Source organism: Clarias gariepinus, chromosome 23 (assembly GCF_024256425.1).
Source record: "Clarias gariepinus isolate MV-2021 ecotype Netherlands chromosome 23, CGAR_prim_01v2, whole genome shotgun sequence".
In the NCBI taxonomy this organism is placed as follows: domain Eukaryota; kingdom Metazoa; phylum Chordata; class Actinopteri; order Siluriformes; family Clariidae; genus Clarias; species Clarias gariepinus.
In genome coordinates, this window is record NC_071122.1 from 7,325,686 (window position 1) to 7,346,686 (window position 21,001).

Consider the following 21,001-nt stretch of genomic DNA (forward strand, 5'->3'; position numbering starts at 1 on the left):
CAGAGGGATAGGGAGGGAGAGAAAGAGATGTATCCTTCTCAATCATTAACGTCTACTGCTCTCTTCATTATTTAGCAATGCAAGTCTTATCGCCACTGGCAATTTCTTTTGATTTCACAGCTGTACAAGTGTAAAATTTTGTTAAAAGATTCTCATTTTTTTTTTTCAATAATTATTAGAATAAACACTGATAATACAAACAGGCTCAGAAAACAGAAGATGGTTTGTGGATTGTTCCTAGTTTTCCGTTCTTATAGGGAAAGTCATTGGCAGCGTCCTATAATCTTTTAAAAAACACACTTTTATCACATTAATAGAATTCTTAACCATTCTAAATTAAGCGCCTTTAGCTACCAGAGGATGTTTCTAGTTGTGTACAGTATATACAGGTGATAAAATGAGCGAAGGAGAGGCGGTAGGAGGTCAGACACTGTATGACTCTTCCTGGGACAAGGAATGGCTGTGCTTATTGTTGGAAAAGTTGATTTGCTCATGCTTGACAGTGTGGGTCATAAGTCAGGCAGTGAACCACAATAAAGAACTAGAGAGAATTCCTTGAGAAATCGTGAAATATAGGCTGCAAACCTCTGCATCGATTTTCTTGCGCAAAGTGGTGAAAACAGCTCATCCGTAGCCCAGACGGTTCATTAGATATGAGGGTCCGACCTGGCTGTGTGTTGTGAGTTGAGGGGGTGTGGTTTCGCCATGTCGGGATAACACAGACGACGTAATAACATAATGTCTCTGTAACAGAGAGAGACGAAGCCTTATAATATTGCAAGGTAACTTATCCATTGACTTGTATAGGAATGCAGTCCTCGGATATCTTGGGATCTGTTAGTGCTAGAGCGTTGGTCTGTACTGTATATAGATGTATTTGGGTTTTTTCAGACAACCAGCAATCGGATTCTTCAGAAGAGTGATCGCTGCTGTAGCTTTTCCTGATGCAGAGGAGGGATTGAGCCCATTCATATAACCCACATTAACTGGCAATGTTTTTTTGTATATAAAAAATTGCAATAATAATAGTAAGGTCTTTCAGCTCATATTAATAATCCATATTCATAAAACACAAGTGAGAGCCAGCTCTGGGGAACATGTAAGATAAAAAATGGAACAGGTGGACCCAGGCACCCAATGATAAGACAGGGGTAGAGACAGGCTTGACAACCAGATGCACATGGACAGTGTTGCAATCCTAAGCGATGTTGTTCAGCAACTTAGAGGGGGAACGACAGGAAACGTGAATTCATTCATTCCTATTCTGTAAATCTTTTATCCTGGTCAAGGACACTACAGTTTAAATGACTAACCTGCTTAGACTTTCTTCAATCCATTTAACCAATATCGCACCAGCTACAGTATAGGTACATGGCTGCAGGTAATCACAGCCTTGGTGATTTTCAGTACATAAAGGCTTCGAATGCGATATAACTTTTATATAACAGCACTACAACCAAGAAATGAGTATCTACAGTAATAACTAACATTTCTGACACAATATGGTTAAGTATTTTCTTTACTTTTGCTCTGTCGATTCAAATAGCATTGAGTGTTGCCATGCCAACGCACAAAGTGACTGACAGCTTAAAATAAGTCAAGGAACATTCTCAGTGTAACAGGCTATTGCTAGATTCGGAATTGTATCCATGCTACAAGCAGTGAAATGTCCCAAACTATGGCCTGGAACTTAATTCAGAAGTTTTTTGGGTAAATATTTCTGTAAGCAGTCTTGTGCACACACTTGCGGACACTCAACAACCATGGGTTCCTCTAAGCAGCTGTGTAAGACTCATGAAAATGAAAGTTATTCATGCCCACAATGCAGAAGAAGGCTACAAGAAGATACGAAAGAGTTGTCAGCTTGCAGTTTCCGAAGTGTGCAACAGACCATCTACAGAAGCCTGATGCGTGTCGGAAACAAGTGCTGTGGACTGATGAAGTTAAAATAGAACTCTTTGGCCACAATTAGGCATGTTTGGAAAGAAAAAGGAGCAGCATTTCATGAGAAGAACATCTTGCCAGCTATTAAGCATGACGGTAGATCTATCATGCTTTGGGGTTTGTTGCAGCCAGTGGCACGGGTGAAGGGAAGAATGGATTCCACTAAATACCAGCGAATTCTGGAAGCAAACATCACACCATCTGTAAAAAAGCTGAAGCTGAAAAGAGGATGGCTTCTCCAACAGAACAATAATCCTAAACATACCTCGAAATCCACATGGAATAATCCAAGAGACACGAGCTGAAGGTTTTGAAATGGCCATCACAGTCCCCTGATTTAAACATCATTGGAAATTTGTGGGTAGATCTTAAAAGAGCTGTGCATGCAAGAAGTCCAAAGAATATTACAGAACTAGAAGCCTTTTGTAAGAAAGAATGGGAGAAAAGCCCAAGTACAAGAATTGAAGGGATTTTAGCTGGCTATAAAAAGCGTTTGCAAGCTATGATATCTGGCAGAGGAGGTGTTACTACAGTAAGTACTAATTATGTAGGGTGCCCAAACTTTTGCACAGTGCCATTATAATGTTTTTATTTTTTATATTTGTTCAATTTATGGCATAAGGAGGCATAACTATGCATCAATGTTTGCTAAAAATGTTGTGCATTTTTTCCATTGTGTTAACATCTCCATGTGTTAACATCTTTTTAATTAAAGAAATCACCAAAATCTCTTATTTATCAAGGAGTGCCCAAACCTTTACATAAGACTTCGTAAAGGGAAACCTGTATACTGTACAGTAATGTACTGGTATGTCTCCCGTAGTGCTAGAATGCAAATTACAGATGTTACCCCTATATGTACTGTAATTCATGCCAGTACAGATTTTTTTGGTTTAAGTAAGGGAAATACAGTAATAAATCACCAAGCTGTGTTTTCCTTTACGGTTGCTTTGTTTCTCTCTACAGTACTAAAAGCTTTATACAGTACTATATTTTATATGTAAATTTTGTTGAATTTACCTTAATATTTAGGTTACGAAATTTTGTAAACTATATTGTTTTTAATTGGTTAGTGTTAAAATGTATGAAAAATAATATATTCCCACAGAATTATTATTTTTTTTAATTGCTGATTTTTTAGGTTTTGCCAGGAGTTTCTGCGAGCAATTATTAGTAAGGTTCTAACGAAAAATCCACAAATGACTGAGGCTGCGAAGGTCGACTGTATATATATATATATATATTTCTTAATTGCCATTGGCCTATGCCATGTCATTTTATTCATATAGGTCATTAGTGTGTGTGCAACCTAAATATATGAGAAAAATAATTTCCTGATTTTTTTCTTTTTCTTTTTTTCTCTCTTGTATTGGCTGGAGGTTTAAACAAGCCAATTAGATTTTTGTATTTTTATTTGACCTGACAATAAGAAGATCCCGTCCCCCATCCGGTTGTGCTGTTCTTTGGTGGGTCATGGCTCAGAAGTAGCTCATTTACATAAACTCTGAAATTCAACATTTAGAGCATTAACACACACGGGTTTGGGGAGCTCTGAGACACAGGAGATAAAATATGAGACTTTTACATTTTCCGGTTGTCATTGTGGAGATCTTTGCTCCTTGCATTTTTGGTATTTTATCACATTTACATTTAGGCATTTGTAGTCCAATGCCTTAACCACTGAGCTACCCCTGGCCCTTATCAGAGAGAAAAAGAGATGCTTCTGAGGAAAAGCCCTTTCATACTGTAAGAGTTTCCAGTACATTGAGATATGCAATCAGATATATACCAGAAATGACTAAAATAACAATAACAATTACCATATAAGAAGGCATATTCCTACTTGTTGTATCGATAAGAAACTTTAATCAAAGAAAGAACTTTGTAGGTATTTTGGGAGTAAATGCACAGAAACTTCATGAGAATCCGAACTTGACATTCTGTGTTTTTGTGTGCAGATGAGGATGAGGAGCCGGAACACGTCCGTGTGCCTCTCTCACCTCTGGAACACTTCTTCTCGGACGATGATTCGATCAAGCAGAAGAAAAAGAAAGCCAGCAAGCAGAAAGAAGGCAAGATGCCTAAAGTGAAAAAGAAGAAGAAGGAGGTAAGTTCAAGGCAAAGCAATCCAGCTTTCTACTGGAGATCACTAATCACTAGCTTTAAGTATATTACAGAGGGATCCTTCCAAAATCTTAATAATTGTCATTATCTCTGCATGAGATAATGGAGGGATGCTTGTTTTTCCACCTCTTCTGTTTGTCATATTACACTTCTATTCTGTCCTTCTCTCTCTCTCTCTCTCTCTCTGTCTGTCAGTCTTTCTCCCTCATGGCTTTTTTTTTTTTTTTTTACGACATTTTAAAATCGTACAAATCAAAACCCATTTGGTATCCGATATCATTTTGAAAAGGGAATGGAATATGAGTCATACCAAAGATGATTATTTTGTTCAAGAGCCATTGTGCGCTCGTGATTATGTCTCTTTACCATCTCGCTAGATTTGCTACCATATTCTGCACTCAGCTTTAAATGTTTTGCCACCCTATAAGAAAATGAGCAAGAATGACTATGAGGGGCGTTCAAGTCAAACCAAGACTTTTGATGAAATTTCTCTTGAATGAAGGCATAAAACCCGAATGACACTTATGGAAGACTTTGGGCACAGTGATTATCCGCATGAAAAACATTTGAAGTGTGAAAATGTTTTAAAGCAGTCTGTACTTCCATGAATGACGATCACGGCAGAGGTGGCTCAGAGCCCACTGCAGTCGTTCAAGTGAACATTCAGCAGGTGGAACACCTGATCCTTGTAAATCGATGGATAACTTGTAGCCAACTTGCAGAAGAGACGCATCTGTAACTGTGCACACAATCAATCATAAACACCACTTGCACATTACAGATCACAATAACTCACAATAAGGGTTATTGCCACATGCCCAGTACAGTCTTGACCACACCTGACCAAGCCATTTCCACATACTCGGGGTATTAAAGGAGTTCCTGGGAGTCCAGTGTTTCAGACGTGAAGCAGGCAGTCAGATCCTGGCTCCATCATAATGAGAAAGTTTTCTACCTTGATGTAGCCGAGCACTAGTGAAACGTTGGGATAAGTGCATTAGTGTAGCATTGGATTTTATATAGAAAAATAAAGGAAGTGTTCTGTTATTTTGCACAAAGTTCCCGGTTACATTTGAACGCCCCTCATATATGTATTGCATACAAACTAGCTATGCTACAATATTGTGTGCAGGCAGGATTTCCCCTAAACTATCCTCTTGTTTTACATAATTTGTGATACCAAGTGTCCAAAAGAGTTACATGCTATTTAGCGGTTTTCCTTGGCTAAAAGTTCAATTTTTGGACCAACACATGCAGATGGTATTTACACTCGAGACGGTTTTGACAGTGATTTTATCTGAACATTGTGTTTGAATTTAACTGTAGTCTCAACAATCCTCTGGGAAAAATAGCAGCTGGTTTCTCCCAAGGAATTCTTCTTTAGTGCAGCCAGATATGGATGTGGTGTCTAGTTAGTGATTTTGGGCGCTAATTAAAACATAAGAATTAAAAAAAGGTTTAATTCTGGAATCTTTGGAGAAGATAATAATAATACTAATAATAATAATAATAATAAATATAATTATAATATAATAATAATAATAATAATAAATGAATGAATAAATAAATAAATTAATTAATTAATTAAAAATAAGTAAGGTAATGTTTAGTCTGCAAAAATAAAAGAAATGTTTTGTCTGTTTATTGGTCAGAACTCGCTCTTTCAATGATATCTTTACATTTCATTCATTGGGGGACATTAAACCAGAATGTCTGTATGTCTGTCCAGACCATTTTGTCACATTTGTGCCATAAATAAAATCAAAATGTCGAGAAAGTGAAGTTATTATTATTATTTTTTTTATTATTATTATTATTATTTATTTATTTATTTATTTATTATTATTATTATTATTATTATTATTATTAATTATTATTATTCTTTTATTTTAATTATTCTTTTATTTTAATTATTTTTTTATTTTATTATTATTTATTATTTTATTTTATTATTTGTTTTTTTATGAGCAGTGACGTGCCAGATTATGGCACAACATTTAGCGTTTTTTTTGGACGAATGTAGCGCTTTTTCTCTCGAGGTGAGAAAAAATATATGTGTAACTCAATAGATACGCGTAACTCAACAGAGACAATCAACACGATAGTTTACTGTAAATGCACAGAGTATGCAAATGGAAAAAACAGAAACTACAGTAATGCATCTACAAACCACATGAATCCTCACTAACGCACTACACAGCATGGATTACTCTAAAAACAAAGGCAAGTAGACTATGAAAATTGAATTTTTTTTAAATGAATGGATCAATGCATGTTTATTCTTCATGCCGAAACTTTAAATCCAGTTTGTCTCATATGTTTCGACACCGTGGCCCTGATAAAAAGCAGTACTTTGAAGCGCCAATAAGAGATAAAACACAGGACGGCGGGAACATATCCACAGCAGTCCGAGGTGAGACGTGTAAAATACCCAAACTGAGAGTGTTACGTGCTAAAATCAAAATGTTGAGTAAAAGTCATGTAACAAACAGTTACGTGACGAATTTAATAATCTACATTATCATCTACAATAAAAGGAAGCGTAAACAATAATCCTGAGATTGACTATAATTTCCTGTCAATTCTTTTTATAAAATTATTTGATAAATCTCACTTTTTTTCTCACAATTTATCCCATTTTCTTAGGTGCCAATAATTATGGAGGTTACTGTAATTTTCCGTAAACCTTTCACCACTTTTCTTACTCCTTTGCATTTCACTTCCACTGTTCCCTTTTCTTTCTCTTTATTTTTTAATTCTTGTACTCTTTCTGGTGTGCTCCTTCTCTCTCCTCTCTACAGCTCTTTATTATTCTCTCTGCCTCTTTCTACTCCCTCTCTCGCTCTCTTTTTTCCTCTTTCTTTAAATCCTAGTTAAAAAAAAAAAAAAAATTTTTTTTTCCTCAATTAGGAGACTAAACAACAGAGTTCGTATTATAACCGTATTGCGGTATTAAAGAATAATAAATTAGCAAGTTAATATAAAATCTTCTGCATTTTTTCATTTTCTATCACTCTCTCTTTTTTTCTTCATCTCTTATTCCACTTTCTTTCTTATTTTCATTCACTCTATCTCTCTCTCACTCTCTCTCTCTTTCTCGGCGGGTGTGTAAATGAGATTTGTCTAGACTGCCCCTCCGAGCGCAGCCGCTGCATCCTCTGCGAAACGAGCTCGTTATGCAAACGCGCCTGATCGAGTGGCGCACTCTCATTGGCTGCCGCAGTAGCGGAGGAGAGAGAGAGAGTTACTATGGCAACTATGGTGGATGGTCGTACAGCTCTGCGGCATCGCAGCCTTTCCCTTCTTTCTGCCACTGAAATGTGCATCTGAAAGCCAATAAATGTGCAACAGGCTGCATGCACACACACACACACACACACACACACACACACACACACACATCTACATGGTTATACATCTTCTGTGTCTTCAAAGAAGCAGATAATATTTCATCAGCTTTTTTATTGTATTTATTTTACAATTTTTTTGTATTTTTGAACGACGTAACATAAAAATGTATTTAATTCATTAATCAAAAATTTTAATAATGAGTAGAGAATGAGACACGGTTATAAAAGCATTAACAAGCAATACCAGGTGTAGTTTTGCCATGCAACTTGAGTACTGTTTGTAGTAATGTAATAAATTACATTAGAGAGATGGGAGTGTGGTGATGATGTACGCCTGGTCATGACAAGGGACAATTGCCACATACTTGCTATTAATATATTAACATAAGCTGATTGTTTTGACATTTTCTATAACCAATTCTTGACGTGAAATCTCTTTTTCTACAGAAATTAACGTAACCCTGATTTTTACCACTCATAACTTAGTGAGCAGTTTATCTTCTGATCATGCAATTGCAATGCATAAAATCATGGACTGAAATGAAAAAGTTCACTTTAGTTTCATCCTGTGAGTGAGTGAGTGAGTGAGTGAGTGAGTGTGTGCTTTTGCCCTGGGATGGACTGGCACCCTGTCCAGTGTGTATACTGCCTTGTGCCCGAGTCCCCTAGGACAGCCTTTAGGCCTTCTGTGACCCTGTACAGGATGAGTGGAAGGTGTAGAGAATTAGAATGAGTGAGTGAAGAGCCCCAGTTAAATGTTCACATCAAACATCAGAGTGGGGAAAAAATCCTATCCTAACTGGGCAGGGTTGCTGGCGATTTGAACATTTCAGATATTGCTGAGTTTTAATTTTAAAGTACAGGAATGTGAGGAAATAAACTTCCAGTGAGCGGTGGTTCTGCCAATGAAAAAGGCTTGTTCCTAAAAGAGGTCCGAAGTGAATATCCAAATTGGTTCGAGCTAACAATAAGGCTAGAGTTACTCAAATAATCAGTCTTGAACAAAAAGCATCCCAGAAAGTCTTTTTAATCATTGCCTGCTGTGGCTGATTTAACCCTATGTGGCCTAAGATGCTTTTCTGCTCACCATGGTGGTAAAGTGTAGTTCCTCCCTGTCAGCTTGACCCAGTCTGACTGTTTTCTCTTCTTTAAAATGAGTCATTTCAATCTGAACAGAAGAACGCTGATGTCAAAAAAGTGTCCTTGGTTCTCAGGGCGTCTCCAGCGAGCATGAGGATGTGTCAGACAGGGAGGACCAGCGCTCCGGGAGTGAGAGCAGCAGCTACGGGATGCTAAAGAAGAAAAAGAAGAAGCCGAGAGAAAAGAAGGAGAAGAAGGGGAAGTGGAGGAAGAAGGACGATGACGATGATGATGATGATGACGATGGAAATATGAAGGTTGGAACATTTTATTGTACTGTAGGTCTGAAAGTATATGGTTGGTACATTGATTCTTACGGAAGATTGTGATCATTAAGATTCAGTTATTTATTACATGTACTTTACAGCACAGTGAAATGTGAATTATTTTACATATTCCAGTTAGTTAACAGTAGTCAGAGCGCAGGGTCAGCCAGGAAACAGCGCACTTGAAGCACATAGGGTTAAGGGACTTGCTCAAGGGCTCAACGGTGGCAACTTGGTGGTTTGTTATTAACCAGTGATTGGAATTACAGCAACTATTATCAAAACAGAAACTACTGTTCAAGCTGTTGTTATGGAAAATGAATCTAGATCCTCTAACCAATCAGATTTATGGAATTACCAGCACCATAGATTGCTTTTCATAAAGCTAAATGTGTCATGACAAGCCAGTTTCATAAACATTCAGCTAATTTAAAATTCAAACACATTTAGCAGGTTTCCAGTGATACTTCGCCGTCTTTATAAAATGAGAGGCTATAAACAGATCGCGGATCGACAGATGTGCTGCAAAAAGACACATTTGCCGCCATGGGTGTTCCTATGCTTAGCAGTTCCTAAGATCCTTTCTTTCCTCTTGTGTCCTCCAGGAACCCAAATCTTCAAGTCAGCTGATGGAGGAGTGGGGTCTCGAGGACGTCCAATACGCGTTCTCTGAGGACGATTACAAAACCATCACCAATTACAAGGCCTTCAGCCAGTTTCTCAGGTTCTTCTATCGGCTTTGCAAACACTGGAATTTAATATATCAACTTTATGTTTGTATAGAAATAAACAAAATGCACAATCTATCCACAATTTAACTAATGGTGAGCCATGTGGCTAGCTAACAGGAAATAGGAACACTGATAATTACCTAGCTGGGAACTAAGGCAAGCTACAGTAGCGTAGGTTTTTATATAAATATTATAATGGCACAATGATGCTTATCAAGTTATGCTTATCCCAGTAGTTATTCCTAACTATCAGGAATATTAACCTCAGATATGTAGATAGATCACTAAAAAGTCTTTATCATTAAATGCATTCGAATACTGCTTCACTAAGTTCCACATGGTGAATCGAGGGTGAGATAAGTGAGGATTTGTGGTTGTTGGGTGCTGGCCATTTTTTTGCTTTATAGGCAAGTTTAAATCTGATGGGCAGCTACAGGAAGCCAATAAAGGGAGTGAAGTAGTGGGGTGGTGTGGGAGAACTTGAAAACAAGATTAAAACCTATCAAGCACCATGATGAAACTGGATCTCATGAAGACCTTCTCAGGAAAGCAAGACCAAAATTTACCTCTGCTGCAGAGGAGTTCATTTAGAGTTACCAGCCTCAGAAATCACCAATTAACAGCACCTCGGACTCGCCCCGTTATGAAGGCCTTGCAGATACTTCTTAACATTAACTGTTTAAAGGAAATTATTGCATATTTTGGACGCCTTCAGCTTCGCTTTACAATGCATAAAGAACAACCATGGAGTTAGAAAGTGTTCACAAACTTTTGAACGGTAGTGTACCTGAATGGTTTGTGTGGAAAGGAATGGCTAATGTTGTGAAAAAGAAATTGTTATGAGCATGTCAGGTTAGCAGTGTGAGAGGAAGTTGATTATTGTCTAAAGATACTGACTAATGATGAGATCTGAGAGTTGTCAAGACAGATCTTAAGGTTCTGATGGGTGGAAAAATCTGTTTCGCTGAGATTAAGTTTCAGTTGATGAGCTGCCATAGAAGATTAGATGTCTGCCAAATATGCTGAGATTTTAATGTCTAAGGGAGGGAGGGAGAAGGTGAGTTGAGTGTCATCCACATAGAAGTGTTATGAAAACAACCCACGTGTGGCCATGACCTCAACAAGAGATTGTTTATAGAAATAACAGTAAAGGACCAAAGACTGAGCCATGTGGGACACCACTGGAGAGTCTCTGAGGGGCAGATGTAGATACCCTCCATGTCACCTTGTATGTCTAACCTTCTAAATAGGAGGAAAATCACTGCAATTCTGTGCCACAAGTTTCAAAACTTGTGCGGATAGTATTATGGTTGCCTATGACAGTCAGCCTGTGGAATGTGCCTGTTAAATTCTAGATTAATTAGGATCTTGGAGGTTGTGCTGTGAGAGATGAAGAGATGGATGATTGTAGATAGTGCATTTAAGGATCTTAGAAGAGAAAGAGAGAGAAGTGATAATGGTTGGTAGTTTATGGTGTCTGCTGGGTCCAGGATGAGTTTTTTTTTAGGATGGGAGTAACTCTTCTTCTCTTGAATGACCAGATGTTTCGGAGCTGTTGATGATGCCTGGGATGAAGGGGAGATGAGATTGACCAGAACATTGTGAAAGAGATGAAGTCCAATGGACGGGTTGTAGGACTGGAGGACGGGATGACTTGCATGATTGCTTTTGTTGCGTTTAAACACAGTGATTATGTACAGTTTAAAAACAGCACCTTTGGAAATATTGTGATTCCTGATAATATACAAATAATATGTATAGTACTAGATGATTCAAATTATTAATTGATGATTCATTGTATTTTATCTATTCATTAATGGAGTTCCCACTGTATTTATTTCTATTTTATTTAGGCCTCTCATCGCCAAGAAAAACCCCAAAATCCCAATGTCCAAGATGATGACGGTATTAGGCGCTAAATGGCGCGAGTTCAGCGCCAACAACCCTTTTAAAGGCAGTTCGGCGACAGCCGTAGCTGCCGCAGTGGCAGCCGCAGTGGAAACGGTCAACATCACTCCTTCCATCTCCATCAGCAGCGTCCAACAGCTCTCTCCCATGGGGCAGGTCAAAAAAGCCAAAACCAAAGAGGGCAAGGGTGAGGATATTTTTCTTCCTACTATTAACGTTTGACTTGTACAGTGGATGCACCTCATAAACGTATTGGAAAAAAAAATGCCTCTGTTACAGGGCCGAGTGCAAGGAAGAAGAGCAAGCAGCCAAAGGACACGAAAAAGAAAGCAAAAGCCAAGAAGCCCAAATTGAAAGCAGGCCAGAGCAGCAAGAGGAAAAAACCCTCCTCTGTAAGAAATAGAGCCAGGAATTCCCTGTTCAAGATGACCTATTGAATAAAAAAAAACAACAACAATCTATTAAAATTAAACTTGAAAGATTTTTTTTGTGCTTGTAGAAATGTGTAGAAATTAATCTATAGAAATGTTTACAATGAAAAATTTACATCAGGTTCTACTGAAACTTTGTCAGGAGAGCTCAATGTCATTTCTTGTAGTGTCCAAGGGTCATATTTCAGTTTGTGACCATTTCTTATGCACATTTAACCATTTAACGTCTCACAAAAAGCTACAAAAACACACCATACTGCAGTGCCAGCTTGGAACGACATATTTGTTAGTGATGTAGAAATAAGAGAATTCTAACCTGATGGAAAGATTCTATCTAACTTTTATATGTGATGACTGGACGTCAGTCCACCATGGTCCCGCCCACTTTTGAAAGGTGAAAAAGACCTATTGACCAGTGCCAAAACTCACATTCAAAACCAGTCATAGAAGTGCTTTTAGCAAGATAACACATCTGATAACATTATGTCATCCTAAACAACACTTTGATCTAGCGTACAAAGGTCTAAGCTTCAAACACAGGACTGAATCGCAAATCTCCCTCTGACCCCTGATCAAGGGCACTACTTGGTGTGTTGAACAAGTGATTGTACGTCCTACATAGTGCACTTATTTTCCATTTTGCCCTATTTAGGATTTAATCCCGGAGCAGTTAGTTAGCTGTTAATTAGAAATCTTAAAATTTTAGTCGTGTGTAAAATTCCCCCCTGATATCATGGCACACCACTGTTATTTTTTTTAACTGCATAGCCACTGAACATTGTACTTTACATGCTTATGAAGCTCCACACAATGTTGCCTTTTTTTCTACCCCTTACAGAGCGAGGATGATTTCTTAGACGATTTCTCTGACTTCGATGACATCAGCATTCACAGTGCCTCCGTTCGCTCCGACGCCTCGGGGGTGCCCAAGAAGAAAATAAAACGAGGACGCAAAAAGAGGAAAAGTAAAGAGAGCATTTTTGACATTTTTATCTTTTGTAATACTTCAAACCTCTAAAGCTTTGCATGAGAGAAAAAGGCAAACTTCAAAAAAGATCATTTGAGTTGAACTCCAGCACGTGAAATGTGACTTACTTAGACTTTTACTTTGTCTAAGTGACAGTATTAATGCACTTCCAGCTTTTCTTTTCAATCTGAACATGTAATTGTGCTTTTTTTTTTTGATTGCATGTCCATCCTCTTGGGTTTCCCTCTGGGTGAAGGAGAGGATGGAGACGGCTACGAGACGGACCATCAGGACTATTGTGAGGTGTGCCAGCAGGGCGGTGAGATCATTCTTTGTGACACCTGCCCCCGAGCTTATCACCTTGTGTGTCTCGAGCCCGAGCTGGAGAAAGCCCCCGAGGGCAGATGGAGCTGCCCTCACTGCGTGAGTCAATTTCTTCATCAAAAAAAAACCGTATAATTTTTTAGGGATGGAAATTACCAGGAATCAGACGATACAATATTATCCCGATACTTTGATGCTGATTCGATTACTGTTAGTATCATGCTTTTATAAATATCCTGATTCAATATTATTTTCAGATACACTTTGCAAGTTATTTTGTTCGTCCACACAGGATGCTGTACTTCCTGCCTATGTGTGAACAGTTTAGAATGATTATAGAGGAGTGGCAACATTTTACCTCCTCAAATGCATCAAAAAAAAAGTAAAAGAAATAAAAGAAATCGATTCTGGAGTCAGTGTGGCAAAACTGTATATGAATTGCCACATCAAAGGATCGCGACAAACTACTACATCAATTTATTTTCCCATTCTGTATTATTAATAAAGTTCCATAGCACCACATATTGTCATATAAAAAATGTTATACTTTAAGGCCGTGTGCCAAATTTATATTAAAAATGTCTTCTTTTTAATCTTTTTAACACTGTTTGATCTTTTTTGCAGTAGAATTTTAGTACTGTTACTAATCGATACATTGTTCTGCTTGTCATTTGCACACATTTAAACTCTGTTTAACATTTTTACAATGCTTTGCCTCGCCTACATTCATTGGCCGGTGGTTAGTAAACATTCTGTCGCTATAAATATTCAGAGTGAGGGTGGAACCAATCTTGGAAGGAGTCTCGAGTGTCACTTGAATCTGCAAAAAAGTTTCCCGAATAAAGCTTTCATGATAAAAAACTTTCTCAGTAACTACTGAACATTAGTAACGAATTACTTAATCAGTAATTAAGTATTTTTCCAGTGGCGACAATATTAAACACTTGGTCACAATCTGATTTGTTATTTCAGTGAGAGATTCTCTCGTCTTGTCTCCTTGTCTGGAAATGTAATGTGCGGTTTATTTTACCCCACGTTTACGCACATTTACTTTGCCTACGAGTGACTACGAGCTGAAACAGAAGCTTGTCGACAGGGTTTCTATTGCATTTTATACTTTAAATCGAATTAAATTGAACTATATTTTCCCACTCGAGGGGCAAATGGAATAGAAGACTCTGTAGTGCGGCGTATAATTAGTTTCAGATAGCTGCACAAGCAGCATTGATGGGAATAAGAAGGACTTAAAGCATCAATAGATGCACGGATGCCACAGCATCTAGAAATACATGAGGCTTCCTGTCACCGTAGCCCGTTGGCTTACTTCAAAATCTTTTAAGGTTCACGGCTCAGAGGAGAAAAACAGTCTAAAGGCTTGACGAGAATGCCGCTACTGGGACAAAGTTGTTTTTTTTCGGCATGACATCTGTAATAAAATATTTATCATGTTTTGCATGTGATAAAATTCTTGTATTTACATGGCAACAAAGAACCAAACGACTGGAGATAGTCCTTGGGGCAGTACAAGGGGAGAAGCTTGATCTGAACTCCTTATATGTCTAACCCTAATCTCTAAATCCTAAATCCTAAATTTTTTTTTCATTACACCGTTATTACAAAAATTAAACATTATTCTAATTAATATACATAAGGATTATAGTATATATAATAATATATTATTATTTATATAATATATAATCATATATATAAGGATTATAGATTTTAATTTGAGTGTTTATTTGAGCCACTTTTAACGATCTCCTGTCCTTAGGAGAAGGAGGGAATTCAGTGGGAAGCGAAGGATGAGGACGAGGAGGAAGAGGAGGCTGCAGGAGAGGAAGAGGACGACCACATGGAGTTCTGCAGAGTGTGTAAAGACGGTGGAGAGCTGCTGTGCTGTGACACATGCCCTTCCTCCTACCACATCCACTGCCTGAACCCTCCTCTGCCCGAGATCCCTAACGGAGAGTGGCTGTGCCCGCGCTGCATGGTGGGACAATCCTATATAGTGGTTAAATGATATCAGTTTAAATGTTGGATATCTTCCATTCAGAATGTAAAATTTTCTCGACTATGTTTGTGATCATTGGGAGTAAAAGTGAAAATGTTCAAGTCAAAGCAGGACTTGATGGTAAAATTTCTGGTGAATAAAGGCGTCCATCTGAGAACTCTTAAAACATCGGGAAAAAAGGTTTTTAAGAAGGCTGTGTGTCTGTAAATGACGATCCTGGCTGAGGTGGTTCTCAGAACCAGAACTCGGCTGGGAGTTATGGCTAACTAAAAAAAAAAAAAGAAGGGTTTTTACTCTCATAATTGTGTTCTGTTATTTTGGTTAATCAAAAGTCTCAGTTTGACTTGAACGCCCCCATCTTAAAAAAAAAAAATGCAGGGAGGAACTTTTGCACTTGATTGTAGTGGCAGTTGACTTTTATAGATTCTTTTGCTTTGTCATCACAACCTATAAATGTATTTTATGATGATGACTGAAACTCAGCCAAATATTTATTGGCACACCTGAAAGGGAAAAAGAAATGAACTTATTTGCATTGATGTAACATCAGACCCAATAATCCAAATTTTCTTCTTAAAAAACTGTTGGAGATATATTTTATCAACTTTCTCGAGCAGAACTACAGACAATTGCATACAAATGTGACATGTGACAAAATTATTGGCACCCCGCCTCCGAGTGGCGCAGTGGTAAAGTGCTCGCCCTGTCATCCGGAGATCGCTGGTTCGATCCCCAGGTGATGCTGTTACCTCTCACAGCCGGAGGTCTAGAGAGAGCTGATTGGCCGAGCTCTCTCAGAGGGGAGGGATGAGAGGTACTTGTGCTCCCACATTAATCACAGCCAATCAGGAGCGTCTGTGAGCTCGCGCACGCGAAAGGAGCGTCTACCGCTTTCCTCCGAGTGTGTTACTCCGCCCCTAACGGTGCGTGAGCAAGCAGTTTGAAAAGATGCGGTCGGCTGGTGTCACGTGGTTCGGAGGAAACACATGATAGTCTTCGCCCTCCCGGCTGAATGGTAGTAGTAGCTTTAATGTGGGAGCCCCCCAGTGACAGGGAGGAATTGGCCACGACTAAGTTAGGGAGAAAATCTGGAAAAAATCACCAAAAAATAAATAAATAAATTATTGGCACCCCAAAACAAACTTGACAAATATGATGTGTTGTTTCCACAGTGTCCCCCTCTTAAAGGGAAAGTTCAAAAGATTCTGCACTGGATGTGGGGGGATCCACCTCTACCCCCCGAACCTCTCCCTACTCAGGATGGTAAGAAGGATGATATACCGGTCAAACCTCCTCTAAAGGGTCGTCCTGAAAGGCTGCTGTTTGTGAAGTGGGCGGGGCTGTCGTACTGGCACTGTTCCTGGGTCAGCGAGCTACAGGTGATGAGGATTGTTTAATTGTTTTATTATTATTATTATTATTATTATTGAGAACATTGCATTATAACCATCTTTTAGGTCCATCTTTGCCCTTTAAGTTTGTTTTGCAGCATTTTGTTATGTAATAAATTATAATAAAATAATAAAAGTGCTGTAGTATACAGTTTATAAAAAGAATATTAATAATACAATCATTCCAAATGGTTAGTAATCTCAAGCCCTACACCTTTTACTCTCTCTTTTTGTAGTTGGAGCTTTATCACACAGTCATGTACAGGAACTACCAGCGGAAGAACGACATGGACGAACCTCCGCCCTTCGACTACGGCTCAGGTGAAGAGGAGCTGAACAACGAGAAGAGGAAGAGCAAAGACCCGCAGTATGCTGCTATGGAGGAGCGTTTCTATCGCTATGGGATTAAACCTGAATGGCTAATCATCCACCGGATCCTCAACCACAGGTCACGGGACACTCAACTAAACATTTATAGTCTGTTTTTTTTTTCATCTTGTTTTACAGCAAGACCATCACTGCAATTTGTATTTCATTGAATACAGCATGTGTGCAGTATATTCAATACGCATTGTTCGTTTTGTCTGCATGCATCAGTTTTGACAAAGATGGAGATATTCACTATTTGATCAAGTGGAGAGATTTACCGTACGACCAGTGCACCTGGGAGATCGACGACTTCGACGTACCCGAATACGACAGCTTTAAACACGCCTACTGGGACCATCGGTAAATTCACTGACAAGGTCATATACAGTATACAAAACCACTTAAATAAAGGCCCGTAATTATGTTGTGATTGTTTGTTTAAGAGAGCAAATGCTGGGTGAAGATCATCGTCCCCTAGTGGTGAGAAAAGGAAAAAGACTGAAAGAGGAGTTGAAGAGGCGGGAAGCTCCTCCTGAGACCCCAGTTGTGGATGTGAGTGCATCAGTCCGAAATTAAACCATGAAGTTCTGGTTCAGTTATAATGACCTTTTCAAGGTCCCATATTTTACTATTTCTTTACCAAGTTAACACAGGTCTCAGGGCTCCCCAATAGTGTCTGATGCTCCAATTTATAGATAATATGCCACAGATAATGTGTTTTTCATACCTCAAACTTTCTTTTACACTCCTCCTCCTCTAAATGCACCATTTCAGGGTCTATATAAATGAGCTACTCCTGAGCCACTCCCATCCAGAGAACGGCAGAGCTGAACAGCAAGCCAGGGCAGGGGTATCTTCTCATTTGAGGTCATAAAAGGGGGGAAATCAAATAGTTTTGTTAAAGCCCAAGTCAGTGCAAAAATGGAAAACGAACAAAAAAAGGGGAATGTTTTTCCTTTTTTCCAGATTTTTTGCTTGCACACGGGAGACCTATATAAATCTCGAAAAAATGATTTAAAAATTTTTTTGCATAATAGATCACTTTTAAATTAGGAACGGTGCTAGAATTATATTTTTATCCAAGAACTTATGGACTTAACAAAACAAATAAAAATTGTACAAAAAAAGTGATATTTAATTTTCAAATTAATTAATTCATTGATATTTAATTGTGTGTGTGTGTGTGTGTGTGTGTGTGTGTGTGTGTGTGTGTGTTTGTACATGTCCATAGCCCACTGTTAAATTCGACCAACAGCCGTGGTTCATCGATGCTACAGGAGGAACCCTGCACCCATACCAGCTAGAGGGTCTGAACTGGCTACGTTTCTCCTGGGCACAGGGAACCGATACCATCCTGGCTGATGAAATGGGACTGGGCAAGACAGTGCAGACGATCGTGTTCCTGTACTCGCTCTACAAAGAGGTGAGAGGTGGTTACACTGCTCGGTTACCAATCTTTCAGAAAGTTTCCAAGTGCACTTGACCAGAGAACTAGCGTTCTGAGATAAAAAGGCTGAAAATGCAACCTTTAAACTGTAGCATCGGACTTCTTTTTACTAGCTGTAGATTTGTATGAAGCTTCTGCAGTCCCAGTAAGCTAAATCAAGTTGGTATCTTTTAAAGTTACAGGCAATTAGTACAATTTTAACTCTTTTATTCCCCTGGAACTAGTTGTTTAGTCATAAAGTTATTTCCAGCCATTTCCAGCTAGCCATAAAGCTATTTCCGGCAAGCCACAAACAGTAAAACCTTGGATTGCGAGTAACGTGGTTTGCCAGTGTTCTGCAAGACAAGCAAAGATTTTTCACAAATTTTTACTTGAAAAACGATCAATTCTTGGTTTACGAGTACAGAGTATCATGTATTATGCATGCGCTTCTTGTTTTGAGGCTGAGCGTCACGTGATCACAACTGAGCCAATGTTTTTTCTTTCTCTTGCGCTGCGGTATTGTGGGTAATCGTCTCCTTTGCTGGGTCTTAGTGCTTGTCTCTTACTGGTATAATCAACATCTCTGCACGCATGTACGGTTTACTATAACACTGTGACCACAAGTGTGCGTGTAAAGCATATTTTATTTTGTGTTTGTATGTGTGTGTTTTCCTGATTTTCCGCTGTTTGCGCGCGTGTGTGTGAAACCCAAATAAGAGAGGAAGAAAGAGAGGAGGGTTACTGCGTGAGACTAGAAGAGAGAGAGGGAAGGGTCTAATTGCTTCTCTTCTTTTACTTTAGCTTCACACACAGACACACACAGTAACGCGCACAAAACAAAACACTTATCTGTCTGTATTTTTTTTTTTTACTTTTTTTAAAGGTAAAGTGCAGGTTAATTTGTTTTATTCTTACTTTATAATTTTTATGTATTTATTTTTTGGAGCTGTGGAATGAATAATTTGAGTTTTCATTATTTCTTATGGGACAGTTGGATTTGGTTTACAAGTGTTTTGATATATGAGCCCGCTTCCAGAACGAATTATGTTCGTAATCTAAGGTTCCACTGTATTTTCTGCTAGCCATACGGCTATTTCCGGCTAGCCATAGGCTATTTCCGTTGCAAGAGAAGAATTCAATTTGTAGTAAAATTGCTGCACCTTTAAAAAATACCAACTCGATTTAGCTACTATAAGTGGTACTGCAAAATCTTCATATGACTCTCAGCTAACCTTTGGATTGCATTTTTGCACAGAACTAGGGTTGTGGCCCCCGCTTACTTACACTGCACTCTCAATCTTGGGTGACAAACTTTACGCTCAATGTGCAGAGCAGGAAGATTTACAATTACTAAGTCTTACTTTAATGTAATTAATGCACCTCAGTGTAGTTTTTCTCTCTGTCTTTGAGTGTTGTCTCTCTGTTTCTTTCTTTCTTTCTTGCTCACTCTCTTTCTGTCTCTTTCTCTCCAGGGTCATTCAAAAGGTCCGTTCCTGGTCAGCGCTCCATTGTCCACTATCATAAACTGGGAGCGGGAATTTGAGATGTGGGCTCCGGATTTTTATGTAGTGACCTACACGGGCGATAAAGACAGCCGGGCGGTGATACGAGAGAACGAGTTCACATTTGAAGATAGCGCTGTCAAATCAGGACGCAAAGTCTTCCGTATGAAGGTAAAAAAAAATATATGGGAATCCTTAAGAGAAACAGCTGAGTGCAAAAGTTTGTGCACCCTTGGTATTACAGGTGGTCCTTCAATCAATTACAATGGATGTCTGTGATGTACTGTATGTGTCGTGAATGTGACACAGGGCAGGTAGAGCTTTCTTCTGAGTGTGTTACACAGCCCTGTGGATTTTTGTAAATCCTACTACAATAGTAGTTCTTGTTTTGTTTTTTTTCTCTCTCTGTTTTTTTGGTTCGTGTTTTCTTGGTGTGATCCAAATCATACTTTAACTGCATATATACCAAGACCAATGCTTGCATCTAGTCATAAATGTTGTGTTTCTTTCATCAACACAGAAAGATACACCTGTGAAGTTCCACGTGCTGTTAACCTCATATGAGCTGATCACCATTGATCAGGCTATTCTAGGCTCCATTGCGTGGGCATGTTTGGTCGTGGATGAAGCCCATAGATTGAAAAACAACCAATCTAAGGTATAGACATCATACCAACCATATTTCATGAACAATATTCCAAATGTATTGCGTCAGCACAACGTACAGTAAGTAATGAAACATAAGTGTCATGCTGGTATGAGAAAATGTAGGAGTAACTTTGTAAGAAGAATTACTTCATGACATATTTTTTTTAGTTTTTCAGAATTCTGAATGGCTACAAGATTTACTACAAGCTGCTCCTAACCGGCACGCCCCTGCAGAACAATCTGGAAGAGTTATTCCACCTGCTGAATTTCCTCACTCCAGAGCGCTTCAAGTAAGAACATTCACAACATCAAATCACCACAGTGTGGTTTTTAACCCTGGGACACATCACAAACTACAGTGCTACTGCTTTCTCATCTTCCAGAATGGTGGCAGCTCTAAACGATGTTTAAAGTACTATAAATAAAATGTTTTGTCATTTTGAAGTGATATGTAGTTGTTGTTGTT

At 38.6% G+C, this 21,001-nt stretch overlaps 1 protein-coding gene across 1 annotated transcript in view; it reads left to right on the forward strand.

Moving 5' to 3' along the window:
* Positions 1-21,001, forward strand: part of chd5 (chromodomain helicase DNA binding protein 5) — a 50,590-nt gene that overhangs the window by 10,217 nt on the left and 19,372 nt on the right. Inside the window, exons 2-17 of the mRNA XM_053484291.1 lie at positions 3,903-4,051; positions 8,633-8,815; positions 9,430-9,548; positions 11,409-11,650; positions 11,743-11,855; positions 12,733-12,859; positions 13,118-13,284; positions 14,957-15,175; positions 16,369-16,575; positions 16,824-17,035; positions 17,185-17,316; positions 17,400-17,508; positions 18,188-18,379; positions 19,858-20,058; positions 20,408-20,545; positions 20,704-20,825. Coding sequence (XP_053340266.1) covers positions 3,903-4,051; positions 8,633-8,815; positions 9,430-9,548; positions 11,409-11,650; positions 11,743-11,855; positions 12,733-12,859; positions 13,118-13,284; positions 14,957-15,175; positions 16,369-16,575; positions 16,824-17,035; positions 17,185-17,316; positions 17,400-17,508; positions 18,188-18,379; positions 19,858-20,058; positions 20,408-20,545; positions 20,704-20,825 — 2,632 coding nt within the window. The remainder of the gene's footprint in view (positions 1-3,902; positions 4,052-8,632; positions 8,816-9,429; positions 9,549-11,408; positions 11,651-11,742; positions 11,856-12,732; positions 12,860-13,117; positions 13,285-14,956; positions 15,176-16,368; positions 16,576-16,823; positions 17,036-17,184; positions 17,317-17,399; positions 17,509-18,187; positions 18,380-19,857; positions 20,059-20,407; positions 20,546-20,703; positions 20,826-21,001) is intronic.